Consider the following 14,639-nt stretch of genomic DNA (forward strand, 5'->3'; position numbering starts at 1 on the left):
TCACTAGAACTAACCCATAACTATAAATATATATATAATGCCAATTTTAGTTAATTAGAAGCATGAACAAAGAATTTCCGTTAATCACAAATTACTTAAAATGCTTATTAAATTATTGATATACAGTATAAAAATACTACATTAATATGTACGGCGAAAAACAAAAGTTCAATCTCTTAAATAAAGCCTGATGGCCAATATTTCCTTTGTTGAGCAAGAAATTGTGCTTCGGCCAGAGTAGACTTATCCATGGTATTCACAGGCACATCGTGAGGCAAGTATTCCATGGTTGGCGGTACATCCAGCTCAAAGTTAAGAATTAATACTCTTTCGTCGCCCAGAGTTTCTTTTTTTGCTCTTTCAGACTTATTTATCCAATCAATAGATCGTACATATCCCTTACATCCAGTATCCATAGCATCTAAAGAAACTGTTCGATGAAAATCCAATACGCGAAGTCCACCGCTGACACGATCTCTTCTAGGTCGACGTTGTTTGGGGTGAAATTTTGTTGAATTTGACTGTCTCTTTTCTTTAGATAGTACTACCAAATCACTTAAATCATACAATTTCTGAGCCACATCCTTTCCAACCAAAAGATTCAAAATTATTCTAGTATCATCGGACAAGGTTCTCAAATCCTCTGTATTTAAACTAAAGAACCTTGTGTTATTTGATCGAGTAATTTATTGAGGGAACCGGTGATTTACTTACTGTAGATAAGTTGAATCCTCGTCCGCTTCAACAGTAACTTGATAAATGAAGTCTGAATCGTCATCCTCCCGTATACTTTCTAATGACTCATGGCTGGATTTCACATGCAACTTATTCCTCATTTCTTCCATGGAGGATGAACCGTATTCAATAGAATCAATAAACTCAAAAGGCTTTATCCTATGTATGACTATGCCTTCGTATTTGACATTTAATTTACCATTCATTAAAATGCTTAAAGAATGGGATGATTCTCTCCTGGTAGACTGTTCGAAGAAGAGTACCTCGTTTCTCTGGAGAAAACGGAGGCGTGAGCCTCTTGTAACCTCACGAAACTGTCTTTTGGACATTTTAAAAGGGAAAAATATCTTTGTATACACTTCCCTAGAGTAGTAATACTTATTATTTAATACCTAGTTATTAGATTTTTAATATTTGAAATTACACACCTCAATTCTAGCGGTACTCCAACAGGAAAGTGCCTTTTAATTAGTAGAAGAGTGTATGTTAAGTTGATAATAAGAATAAGTATATCCCATAGCAATACCTCTACGGCACATATATAAAATTTAGCCCAAATAACTGACACAGTAGCACTTGAAGTGATCAGAGTCCTCATTGCCAGAGTAGCGTACATTTCAGGGAAGACGGATGGAAGAACAAAGGCCAAACCAAGAAGAATGTAACTCACATGGCATATAAAGTCCACTTCGGCAGAAGCTCCTAGAACACCATTCCAGTCTTGACATCGGAGTTCCTGAGTTTGATTTTGAAGCTCAATCATTACTTTAATACAAATGAAGAATAAGCTGGGAGGAAGAAAGCACCTGTTTTAAGAAAGTGCTTTCACTTAAGACGTATGTGCTTAGACATACTGCAAAAAAACGTAGGAATTCCTTATCCTAACAATGTATATCCAATTCACTTTAGTAAAATACAATTCATAACTTTTTATCTATTAAATAATAAATACTTTTGTTGTGATCATTCTTAATTATATTTTATACTTAATAAACGCTTGCATACAAAAAAATTAATTATTTCATTTTGAAGCTACATTTTGTTCTTAGGCATGAATAAAAAAAATTATTTAGATGAAAGTTTTTCCCATTGCTCTGGAGTGTAGGTTTTTTGAGAAAATGCATGAATAATTTTTAACTCCTCTTCTAAAATTGAATTGACGAGTCGGTGGCGCTCTAGAAAAAAAAGGAATTAATTAGGAAAAATAAGTAACAATATTAACATGAAAAATATATATTAATACCTTCTTAATTGGCATTACCTCAAACTCAATTAAGGTTTGTATAGCAATGGTAAATGTTCCAATTAAAATAATATATACTTTATTTTTAATTAATATTACCTAATAATTTAATTACTTTTAAAACTTGTGAGTCTCAAGTAATTCAAATTACCTAAATAATGAATAGCATGTGACATCTCAATATAAAAGTGGCTAGGTTAAAAAGAAATTAAGAAGAAAAACATTTTTCTAGCTATTTTAAATCATACTTCATGTACTTCCATAATAATTATCTGCAAACTATTTGTAGTCTGTTTAATATTATCATAGCTCGGAAATTGATCCTTTTCATGATGCTTCCCATATAAAATGTTAGTTGAACTTTATTGTAGTCAAAGTAAATCTATTTCTATTTTTACCATTCTAGGTTTATTGAGTTTTAATTCATATTGTGTTAACTTTACCTCAAGAAAGGGAGGGTCACGACCTGCCTGTTTCAACCCGCAAGTGCAAGTGTGAATATCATAGCTTTGGCATCAATGTTGATCTTACAGCTTCGGCCAAACCTAGTCAAAGACTCGATTTTGGCCCGAAAGACTCAATCAATGCAGCAGAGAAGCACTACATTCCTCGGAAGTATGAAACGATGTTTAGCAAAGCACCTCAGCAGAGGAGTCTCAATACCCGATGGATTATAGCGTGCAAAACTGCATCGTAAATAGATATACTATACCTCCTTTATAGACTTAGTATTAGTCGCTGAGACATGTTTTATACCAACTAGGGCCTTAAAAGACTATTCCTCAGATCAAGTTGTATGATACATCATCCTTTTCAAACCAACTTACAGAATGTACATGAATCAAAAAAATGAAAATTGTCAACTATTGTTGGAACAATCGCGCGAATATAAGACCAACTCCATAAAATCCCACGATGTCAAGCTCTCTCGGTCGCCATCACAACAAAAAAGGAGTTTAGGGGTTGGCAATGAGTACTTAATAAATCATGAAATATTACTTAACTACTTACAATATTATATTTTAGTCACGCCGAATTTCTTAATAAAGCAATTCATCCAGAGATGATTATGAATTACTTTTTTTTAATAAAATATTCTAGATCATCTCTAATTAGCCTCCATTTTGTTAGTCGTCATCAAAAATCACTTGTGACTAGAAAATATCTAGATATTTTTGAAGTTAGGTTTCAAATTAAATTGTAAAAAGTACGGTTTCCACTCAACTAATATAAAAAATGGTTGATATAATTTAGAGAGTAGAATGTAATCCATCAGCTTAGCTTATTTATGGAGTTTTACGAATACAATTCTAGCCTATTTTATATACATAGATATTGTCACATATACGCAATTTTACATCATAAAAGAACAATACAAATACGATAAACTCAGTGAACTGCAAATGGCACAAATACACTTCAATCCCAATAAAGACTGATCTAATATAACACATGGATTATTTCGTTTGGACTATCAAACTTTTCGCACAGAATATCCCATTCACTCTAGCGGCGTAGCTGTAACTAGATGTCCAGTGGGGAACTTTATGGTTCCGGAAACAAAAAATGTGAAGGGAGGGGGAGAAATAGCTTATATCTTTAAAATACATTATAAATAATAAAAAATCAGTCCACTCCTCAGTTACGTCCCTCACGCCTAATGACTATATAAAACCCTTTCAACTATTGTAACTGAATAACTTACGCAATAAGGGTTTGCCTTCAAACTTATCAGATACAATAACGACGTTGTATTTTGCTCCACAGCCATCACTTTCATCCACAATATCTAAATGCTTGGGTGTTAATTCCTTTTGGAGTTTATTTCTAACGTATTCTGCGTCATACATTGTAGTAAAGAATCTGGAAAAAAAAATAACAGCTAACTTGATTAAGGAAATTTATAATAGAGTAACTCAACATAATATATAAACATGAATTTATTTATTGAATTTAGATGTATAAATATTTGAAATTTATGGATAATTAATGATGCCAAATCAAACAGATGGACAAAATGATTATGCAATAAAACAGATCTATACTAATATATAAATAAAATAATTTTGCTCTGGGATTATAATGCAAAACAATTAATAAATAAATTTAAAAATGTTAAAATCAAGCCGATGAAGACAAGTCCCTTTTCCCAAAAATATACTCCATTGTTACCTTTTCTACTATGCCAATATTCTTCATAAAATTGGTCAAAGTGAACTATTTAGATGAATTTAATTAAAATGGAGCTGGAGCTGGTAATAAATACTATGATGGTTGAGTTCAATTGTTCGATTTTTCTTGGATATGGAGGGAAAAACAGCAAAAAAAAAAAAAAAAAAAAAAAAGAGTAACATTCATCATGATTCATTCGTAAATTTATTTATCGACACTCATCCACCTCTTGCGATTGATAGTTATCATCATCATCGCTCAGAAAACATGTATTCTCCATCTCAATACTATAATCATCCTCAAGACTCAAATCATTCATTTTAGCTGTTTCAATGAGACAATCCACGTCTTGATTTGTATTGTTATGTGAATTATGATTATTACTGCCGCCTGAAGCCTCACTGTGACTCAATTCTATCGTTATAGGCCTATCCCCCACAGCACTATTATTTCCCTCTGGTACTTGAACAAGATGTATAACATCAAATACAGATTTATATTCATCCTCTTCTTCACTGGGATGCATAGATATTTCTTTCGAAAAACATTTACTAGAAGTATCTGTTAAATTGACAGGAGGAGCACCATTGGTTCTAGTAACTGTTGGAGCACGTTTTTTCTTTTGTTCATTTGGTCGATAGGTTCTACTTGAATCTACATTGTATTCGCGGTTGATCTTAGATTTGCCTCTTCTTTGGGGTGCTTGTTCTGCGAGGGGATTTCTTCTAGAAAAGCTTCTGAAATTATCCCAATAATTATTAGGTCTACTGGCAAGATGTGATGTTTGATTGTTGAGAGTGGAGGGAGGAGGAAGGAGCTCTTCATCATCAAAAATCGTGGACTCTTCTTCCACTGAGCCTCCATTATATTGACGATTCACGTAGAGTGTGAGGCGATTCACATCTCTAGATAGTTTAGAAAGGCCTTGAAGGCATTGTTGAACAGATTGTCCCAAAAGGCATAATTCTGGATCGGGAGGGGAACTTCCATTGCCATTGCCCTCATTGGGAGCCCGTCGTTTGTCGTTCCCCAACAGAGTAGAAAGGCGCTTATCCATTTGTATAACGGTGTTTCTCATATGGAGAAGCTCCTGATCTTCTTGATAACGTGGATTCTCTAAAGCAGGAGGGAGTCCCAAGGCTCGAGATAACTTTTTATCCATGTGATACAGAGTTTGACGAAGATCCATCACGTCCTCATCCCTTTGGTTTCTCCTTTTCCACGAGTAAGAGACATTGGAATTCAAAAAGTCTCCTTCTTCATACGACATCCCTCTAGAATTATAGAGTGGGGTATTTCTTTTAGGTTTAGCACCTCCTGAAGCCATGGCACGTTGAGAAATAGAGGCTGAAGGGGACATTCCTCGCTCAAATTCAAAGCTCAATTGCACTGAGTAAGAGAAAAGAAAGAGAGATGCGCCTATGACGTCATCACTCAGGGAAAATTGAAGCCATAAATAATAAATATTTCTCTAGCTACTTGGAACCTTTCAACTCGGGCCTGCATCTATAATAGGCCATTATTATAGAGCGTTTTCACTAACCTCATAAATTGCATCATAATTGAAGAAGACCCCATTTTGGGACTCAAAATTGATGTTTTTACTACAAAAAATGGAAGTGTTATCAATAAACCTTGATGAAACTCCCTCACATGGCTTTATGAATAAAAAAATACTTAACACCTAAATTTTTATGACAATTAAACGCGTATATTTGAATTAAATCAAAGTAATATGTTCTGAAAATCCATAAAAATGGTTAATTTGTTCAATTATATTTTTTGATCAATTAGGGACGAGGAAAGAGAAAAATAGCTTATCTACAACTCGGAAATAAGATTGTATAACGGGCGAGAGGAGATACGATATGGAGTATGGTATATTTATGGTTTTATTTCATTGATAGGTATATTATTTTATATAAGAATAGATTAATAGAATTAAAAAAATAGACAAGCGAAATTGTTATAAAGGTTGAAGAACATTATCAATATAAATCATAATTATAATCCCCACTACTCAATTTTTGAATCCTTTTTTACTCCTTAGTTTTTATTTCAATATAAGTAATTTTTATATATTTTTGAATATTATAATTTTCTTCAGAAACGAGTTGTTTTGCTTTTGCACTTGAAAATTTGACCGAAATTTAAAAAGATCCAAATAATGCTCTTCATCATATTCAACGTCAAGAATTTCTAGCAAATATAGGTATTTCGCTATTAGTTTTAAAATATTATAATTAACGAAAATACGCTTTTGGAATTTTTTGTTGAAGATATAATTTTTTTTAATTTATGAAAATATTAAATAACAAAACGTACACACTAAGAAAAGTAAATACTACAATGATTTTTTATACTTCGATGACTTGTAACTACAACGGCATTCTAGAACAAAGGAGATACATATTAAATAAACCTTAGACCAATGAGAGTAGTCAAAAAAAATCTTACGTTTTTACTACATACCCAGATATTAAGAAGTATATAATTGTAATAAGTGTAAATCGTAGTAAATTAATCAATTATCAAATATAGTCCAAGGCTACACAATTAAGATAAAATAAAAATATAAACTTAAATCAATGAACCGCATAAATAAATACATATTTACATTACACCATTATTAACAATTAATAAATGAGAAAATAATTTAAATTGTTAATGTCATATTAATTTGCTTTACAATTGTCAAGGAACAATCTATTTTTTAGTGTCAATGAATACTGAAATAATCGTTCTTATATACTGTTTTGGGGCACGTTTGCTAAAATTTACCATCACCAATTTTTTTATCTAATTCTTATTCTTTTTTTTCTTTCTTTCTATACCAATAACTTTTTTTTCCCTAGACTCAACAAGATTTTAAATATGCTGTAACATAGAAAAGTATGGATATAGGAAATTAATTAATTAGATACTAGAACTTTTTATTTTTCTAATTTGAATGAATATGAATCAATGAAGTAGCTAAGAATTTGATAAAAGATTATAGGTAGTAATCTAATTAATTATTGGACTTATCGACTTTTTATTTGTGAATCCTTGTCATGGATTCATGGGCAAGTTCGTTTGCCAAGACGAATTCATCTCCTTATCTCTATTTGCTTCTTTATTTGTGAAGGATTCCTAAATGACGTTCGACTGACTTTCATACCCATTTAATGTATTAGATGATGATCCTAAAGAAGCTCCACCCTTGGAGCATTTATCTTTAGTAACCATGGACTGACTCACAAAGAAATAGAAGCGCTCATATCGTTTTGTATCGTGATCTTTCAAGTTTCAAGTGAATGAATATATTATGACTATTATTTTATTTTCTTTGAAGAATGCTCTTTGGTGTTAATTTATGATGTATGATTTTTCGCGAACAAGTTAAACATTTTGTAGGATATAATATTCAAGAAATTGTTGAAATAGTGATTCTACTATCCAAGTTAAATTATCTTGTTCTTTGATAATTCTATCCATTGTAGAAAAAAATACTTGCCTCGGGGCACTGAAACTAAATAATTTCCCCATCATCCCTCTTGATCGGAAAATTAATATACATTACATTGTCCATTGTCATATTCCATCCCAGTTTCGTAAGCTTCCTCTCTATTACTCTAAATAAATTCCAACACTTAGATTCCAATCTTATTTTTCTTCATCTCGTTTTCTTAATCAAATATATATTTTTTTAATGACATTTCGGACTTTGAGATTATTGACTCAGTATCTTCCTTATAATAACTTAACAAAAAGCTTGATCGACCTCGTTTAACCAAAGAAAATAAATGAAATTTTGAATAAAATGAATATTCTACAACCTTACATTTGTGTATATAGCTGTGGGATTTAGTATCAAAGTCGATTCTAAATTGGCCATTTAAATTTGGTAAGGTTCTTAACAATTTAGAGTACTTATGCGCCTAAAATTGATTCATTTTAGGTAAAAAAATAATGAGCTTCCGTTTCACTGCCTATTTGCATATTAATTGTATTAAAAAATGTGACGTATAATTGAATATATAAGCTTACTTCAATTACTTATTGTATTTTTGAATTTTATATTGAATGATTCAAATTATATTGGAGATGTAAAAATATCTTTATAAATCAAGAAAAAAAAAATTAATATAAATTTGTTTACATATGAAAGTGATGAAGAACGGCACTCTTTTCAATCAAATTGATTAAAGTGGACTTACTCGTCCATCTGATATGATATTTTTAATTTGCACTTTTACATTTGAAATATTTTTGGAAATTGAAAAAATAAGTCAATTATAAAAGACAACACTTCTTCAAAATATTATAAATTTTTTTATGATGACCCTTATACGTTTGACATTTTGGAATCAAAATATGATGATGATCATTGTTTACACCAATAGATGCCTCTTACAAGAAGTAAAATATTTAATTGCATGGCCAAAAATTTTGTTCCAGAGGTTAATGATAATATACATAAATATAAGAAAAATGCAACAGCAAAATTAAATGAAGGAATCAAATAGAATAAAAATAAATAAATGGGGAATTACTAAGAAATAAACAATATATGTTTAAAGGGCAGAATATCTCTAATTCCCTATTGGTTAAAAAAACTAGAACAATAATAAGATATAATAATAAAGGTCTCCTGTAAAATGATTGTGAGTAATTTCATGCAAGACAATATTATGGTGTGCAATTTATACTAAATTCGGACGATAAAAGGATGAAGAAACATGCCAGGATAGAGCCCTTCTAATCTTGACTTTAATTGACCATCCCCCACAGTTTGTGTAGGTGAACTGATGGGTCGCTAAGCAAATTGAATTTATCTGCTGCTGCTTCCCTAAGCATCAAGGTATCCTTCTAATATCCCAAAATATACACTGGCCCACATGTTGTGCTCGGCCCGAGGCAGTTTAAACTCCCCTGCCACCGCGTTTCTAAGCACCAAGAAACCCTTTCAGCATGCTATAATATACTCTGACCCACAGGTTGTGTAGGTGAACTGGTAGGCCCCGAGGCAAGTTGAATTTACCCGCTTCCAGTTCCCTGAGCATCAAGAAGCTTCATTAAGAAGTGTTATAAATTCGAAAAAGACATACATTTAAAATACTATATTTCAGTGTCTATCAAATTTTGGCAAATAATATTTTTAATTATTCATCTAATGTAGAATAATTGAATTATTTGTCTTATCAGGAGCGTCCGGAGGATTGCTTTTTTTAGGGTTTAGTTTTTTTGAAAATATTTCTACCTTGGGACATATAAGGGGTGCTGTTCAAAATATCGAAGATGAAGTTTCCACTGTCATTAGGAAAAGTTATAAATTTAGTACAAACCATAAGACGAATAAGGAGAGATAACTGTACACCTCCATCGCTAGCGTCTAGGTGTGGATGTGAAACTCCAGCCAACCTTAGAGTTACAAACTCAGGAGAGTCAATTTTATTGTTTGATTCTGGATCGATGGATAAAAATCGAATAAGTATGTATTTACCTAAAAAGGGTAGAGATAATGAGCAAATACCCTCATTGGTTCGTGAATGTATCTTTTAAGATTAGTCATATTATATTTTATCAATTATTTACGGTAGACGTACTAGTCATGGACACAGTCATTCCATGTGTATATGCACTTCTTTCGAATAAAAGTAGTGACATACAGTAGATTTTGGGATTGATTATTGAGGAACACACATAGAGTTGTATTCATAAGTCCCATAAGTGTATAGCTGATTTTGAACTAAACAGTATTAATATTTCTACAGCTAAGGATGTTTTCCCTTTGAATAAAGTTGTTGAATGTTTTTTCATTTGGGTCAGTCGTTGTGGAGGCAAGTTCAAAATGTCAGGGCTACGACAAATTTATATTGAAAATGTGGATATACTAACTAAAATAAATAGTTTTGTTGCATTCCCTTTCCTACCTCCTGATGGAATTATAAATACTTTTGAGATCCTCCCAAAACATTTCCTGAGGATCTCCGAGTCATTGCCGATTATTTTGATAATAATTAAATCGGTAGATATATGGGAAGAACAAGAAGATAGGGAATTTAACAACCAGCTTTATGGAATATGAATAAAAGAACGGAAGAAGGTTTACCCAGAACAAATAACTCCTCAAAGTCTTCGTATATGGATTTCCAGTCTTTCATACTGAGGCAGAACCCTTCACCTTGGAAGTTTCTCCAAACCATCATTAAGGAAAATGGCTTACAAGAAGTTTTCTCCCAACAAATTATATCAGTTCCTTGCCCCCCAAAAAAAAAAAAAAAAAAAAATGATGGTCTAAATAGTTTAATTCAGAATATAAATAATATGCTTATTGTTTATTTTGTAGATTGATGCGCAATAAATGTAGAAATAAATCTATAATTTGAAAATTTAATTTGTTATAACTTATTTTAATATATAATACCACAAAAGTGGAAGGGTAAAAATGTGTATGTGGAAAATATATGAATGACTTGTGACGTACATTCCAGGAAGAAAAAAACAAACACATGACTTTTTTTACCTCGATTGTAAAATCATATATTAATGTACATATATACCTACTTTTTATTTTTATCAAAGTGCCATTCTTTGTTATTTTTTTGAGGGAGAAGTTTGAAAAAAATATTTTTACATTTTCTATTTACGCAGTTAAGGCCATATTATTCACAATATGAAGATGGAAATACTGTTGAAATAATTTAAAAAATATAATTTTCTATGTTCAAATAAACTTGAATTAATCCCAGGTTGGAACAATATTGTTCATGTTATTTCTAGTAAGATCCCCATTATTTGCTTATCATCTCTCGAGGATAAACTCTTTGTAGTATGTCCACCGTACATACTAGATTTTATCTCCCGGGATCCCGTTTCCCTGGTATTACTCGGTATGTTCCATTTACTGGAATTTCTCGAGAAATAAATACTCCCGTGAAGTTTCGCATATAATTAATCATAATATAAGCTTCCTTTAAGTAGTTTCTTAGATGAAAAGTTGAATAAAAGTAATTGAAGATTCGCTTGGGATAAAGTTCCTGAAGGATTTATGTTTTGCAAATGAAGGGATAGGTGATCTTGTAAGGGAGGATGTAAGCTTATCAAACAATATTTTGTCCTTAATTATCCATCTTTCAATAAGTATCAGGGGCGTCAACAGGGGGTGGGATGGATGGGATGTGGCCTCCTTCCCTCAAATTAAGGAATTTTTGCATTTTACTAAAAAATTTAATATTTGAAATAAAAAATTAAATTTTTCTAATTTTTTTCCAAGAAAATTAACTTTCTGTGATAAGCTACGGATTTTTGAAACTTTTCTCGAAAAATTTAATATTTGAAGCTTTTTTCAGAAATTTTTATATATAAATTTTAATTTTAAAATTTTTTACCAAAATATCTATTCTGTGTGAACATCTATGGATTCTTGAATTTTTTTTCAAAAAATTTAATATTCGATTTTTTTTTCTAAAAAAATTTCTTTTTTTGTGAACAACAGTGGATTTTTGAAAAAAATTTCCAAAAAATATAATATTTGATATTTAATTTTTGGAATTTCTTTGTCAAAAAATTTAATTTTTATAATTTTTTTCGGAAAAGTTTTATAGCCAAAAATCTTGGCGTTGTGATGTGCAATCCATTTCATTAACAAATATAATTATAACAATAGTAAATTTTACCATCTCTTAGTTCAATAAAATAGTTATCTTTATATATATTAGTAAATAGAATAAAGTTTGGAGAAATTTGTCTGAAGATTGGTTTGCATATAAATTTGCCAAATAAAAATTGATGTTTAACTGAAATATTTGTCCTTTTCTGAATAATTTTTCATTTTTTCTCTCTGTTTCCCCCCATTTTTTCCTTAAACGTCAATTTTCAATATTTTTAAAAGAAATGTCTCAAAACGATACATTTTGGAAATAAAATTGGAGACGAACTTATCAGTGAAATATTTTCAATTTCCAGAACATTTTGTTATATAATTTTTACACTATTTGCAAAAATGTACCAGTTATGGAGGGTTATTTTTTCGACAGCATTATTCTTCATAACTTTTTTGTTTTTGCATGTACAAAAAAAATATTGGTAGGTTTGTAGCTTACTATTCTAATTAATGCTATTAACTTTTTTATTTTGCAATTTACTTGGCGAATTTCGATTTAGGAATTTTTTGAAGTAAATAGAAAAAGGACTTCTCATCTATACAAGTTTTTAGATGGATATATGTTGGTATGTTATTTGAAGTTTATAACACATTATTTTTTTTGTATTCAGAATACTACAACTAAGGTTAGGAGAGGTAATGATAAGAGTCATTTTTTTTTTCGGGGGCCGGGTAATCCTTAGCTATATCATTTATATTCTTGAAATGTAAACTTAATTATACAATTAAAACTAGGTAGCAGGTTTTCGATCTGGATCAACGAAATGAATATTTAAAAATAATTTCCCCTTCAAACAGAGAGTATGGCCATGGCTAAATAGACTATATTGTTCAAAATGTATGTTGTCTCCTTAAACCATAAAATAAGTTACTTAAGTTTCGCAGTATTTATTAATTACTATCTCCTCCCGTAATTATCCGAGATCCCGAAATTGATTACATATATACCACATCCTTTGTTTTTATCAGGATGAATAATTAATGTTATTGAATATATGCATGGTAGATTATGACAAGTCTGTGTCAAGCCAGCTCCGAGTAATTGAAGCAAAAACTAAAAAGTATTGCTGCAACGGTCCCCGGTCTGGCACAGGCTATAGAAAAATACTGTAGTCTTTAATTTTCAATTGTCTCATGTGGCCCCTCTGAGAACTTTATTTATTGATATTGTTGTTATTGCGCTATAGACGGACGACGAACTGACGGTAGTCGGTAACTACTGGCTTCTACTAGTAATTAATTACTAATTAATACTGTCTACTAAACGGACTACTATAACTTAATAAATAAGTTAGTAACTAGATGGTACAAAGGGGGATGAGGGATGCTTCACGCCTTCCTAAATGAAGAATCTATTGGATCTTCCCGAGTGCATCTATGAACTCCTTGGCTCCTATCTGGATTTGAACGATTTACAGAACTTGAGTCTTGCTTGTAAAGCCTGGAATCGGTTCCTACAGGATGAAAACGGGTACATTTGGCGGCTTCAATGCCATCGAAAGCTGAGTGAAGAAGCCCTTCGCTCTGAGCTCCTCACTTCTTCTCTATCCACATACAAATCCAAATTAAAAGCCTTTTTCCATTCATGGAACCCGGATGACGCCTCAAGGTGAGCAAGTTCAAACAAAGAGCCTTAATAAACATTGCCCCTTACAGAAACATCTTCATCAAACGAAGCGGATTCACTCTTCATCGCAACCCAGTCGCTCAGAGCACAGATGGCGCTCGAGGGAAATTTGGATTCCGTCACGGGCGACATGCATGGGAAGTGATCTGGGAAGGACCTCTCGGAACTGTGGCTGTCATTGGTGTGGCTTCCAAAGAAGCACCTAACCAATGTCATGGCTACGTTGCCCTTCTCGGATCTAATGATCAAAGTTGGGGTTGGAATCTTGTTGATAACCATTTGCTTCACAATGGAGGATCCCAAGGAAACTATCCACTCCTAAATAATGCCCCTAAATACCAAGTAGGAGAAAGAATTCGTGTTATCCTAGATTGTGACGACAAAACTATGTCCTTTGAAAGAAATTATGAATTCCTCGGAGTTGCTTTTAGAGGTATTTTTCTTCAATAAAAAAAATGATCCGTTATCTCAACATTTCATTCCGTAGGTTTACCTGATATAAAGCTATATCCTGCCATATCCGCTGTCTATGGTAACACTGAAGTGTCCATGGTCTACATTGGAAATCCACTTGATGGATGATAGAGACGTCATAAAAGAATGTGTCTAGTTCAATTTCAAAAATAGTCAAAAAATATCGAAGCATTATTTTTACACATTTCCTAGTTAAAATAATCTTATTTTGCTTCTTTTTTAATTTCTACTTTAATACTGATATTTAAATTGGCTGTTGTAATATTGCATTTTTATTCTTATTATAATATATCTTTACATATTGTGAAATGCACGCATCATGACTTTGAAAATAGAAATTTACTCGAGCTCATTTTGTGATTTTTTCAATGTTTTAGACTTTTGACTTTGCATAATGTTGTTTCCTTGATCATTTATCAATGTAAACTACAAGACAACTGAGTCATTTTATTCATTAGTACATAATATTAGTTATTTAATTCAATAGTATGGATCAAATTATATGTACAATCAATGAATACTTACCTTAAAGGAAGAGAAAGAGTTCGAGAGGAGATACCGCATTCTAAGTTATGTATTTACTTCATTGATATGTATATTACCGTTTATTATTGTGAATAAGAGTAGATTGTAGCGAATAATTTCAATATTCATAATAATATAGTACAATACAAATAGACAAGCAAATTTTTATAAAGGTTGAAGAAGATTTTCAATATTACTAATGAAATTAATCATCC

The 14,639-nt window shown here is 31.5% G+C and overlaps 4 protein-coding genes across 4 annotated transcripts; 1 reads left to right on the top strand and 3 right to left on the bottom strand.

The window, feature by feature from the left end:
- Positions 1-17: 17 nt before the first annotated feature.
- On the bottom strand, positions 18-1,622 carry LOC121116816 (popeye domain-containing protein 1). Its single transcript, XM_040711110.2, has 3 exons — positions 1,164-1,622; positions 715-1,098; positions 18-654 (listed from the first exon to the last, which is right to left on the bottom strand). The coding sequence occupies exons 1-3, from the start codon at positions 1,496-1,498 to the stop codon at positions 177-179; spliced, it is 1,197 nt and encodes a 398-aa protein (XP_040567044.1). The 5' UTR covers positions 1,499-1,622; the 3' UTR covers positions 18-176.
- Positions 1,623-1,687: 65 nt separating this feature from the next.
- LOC121116814 (bolA-like protein 2) lies at positions 1,688-3,884 on the bottom strand. The gene is made up of 2 exons (XM_040711107.2): positions 3,684-3,884; positions 1,688-1,910 (listed from the first exon to the last, which is right to left on the bottom strand). Exons 1-2 carry the CDS (start codon positions 3,826-3,828, stop codon positions 1,801-1,803), a joined length of 255 nt encoding a protein of 84 aa, XP_040567041.1. The 5' UTR covers positions 3,829-3,884; the 3' UTR covers positions 1,688-1,800.
- cmb (combover) lies at positions 3,841-5,569 on the bottom strand. Its single transcript, XM_071887633.1, has 2 exons — positions 4,377-5,569; positions 3,841-4,049 (listed from the first exon to the last, which is right to left on the bottom strand). Exons 1-2 carry the CDS (start codon positions 5,508-5,510, stop codon positions 4,023-4,025), a joined length of 1,161 nt encoding a protein of 386 aa, XP_071743734.1. The 5' UTR covers positions 5,511-5,569; the 3' UTR covers positions 3,841-4,022.
- A 7,382-nt stretch (positions 5,570-12,951) lies between these two features.
- On the top strand, positions 12,952-14,251 carry Fsn (F-box synaptic protein). Its single transcript, XM_040711103.2, has 3 exons — positions 12,952-13,407; positions 13,455-13,858; positions 13,913-14,251. Exons 1-3 carry the CDS (start codon positions 13,142-13,144, stop codon positions 14,005-14,007), a joined length of 765 nt encoding a protein of 254 aa, XP_040567037.1. The 5' UTR covers positions 12,952-13,141; the 3' UTR covers positions 14,008-14,251.
- The last annotated feature ends 388 nt before the right edge of the window (positions 14,252-14,639 follow it).

This window comes from Lepeophtheirus salmonis, chromosome 4 (assembly GCF_016086655.4).
Source record: "Lepeophtheirus salmonis chromosome 4, UVic_Lsal_1.4, whole genome shotgun sequence".
NCBI classification, from domain to species: domain Eukaryota; kingdom Metazoa; phylum Arthropoda; class Copepoda; order Siphonostomatoida; family Caligidae; genus Lepeophtheirus; species Lepeophtheirus salmonis.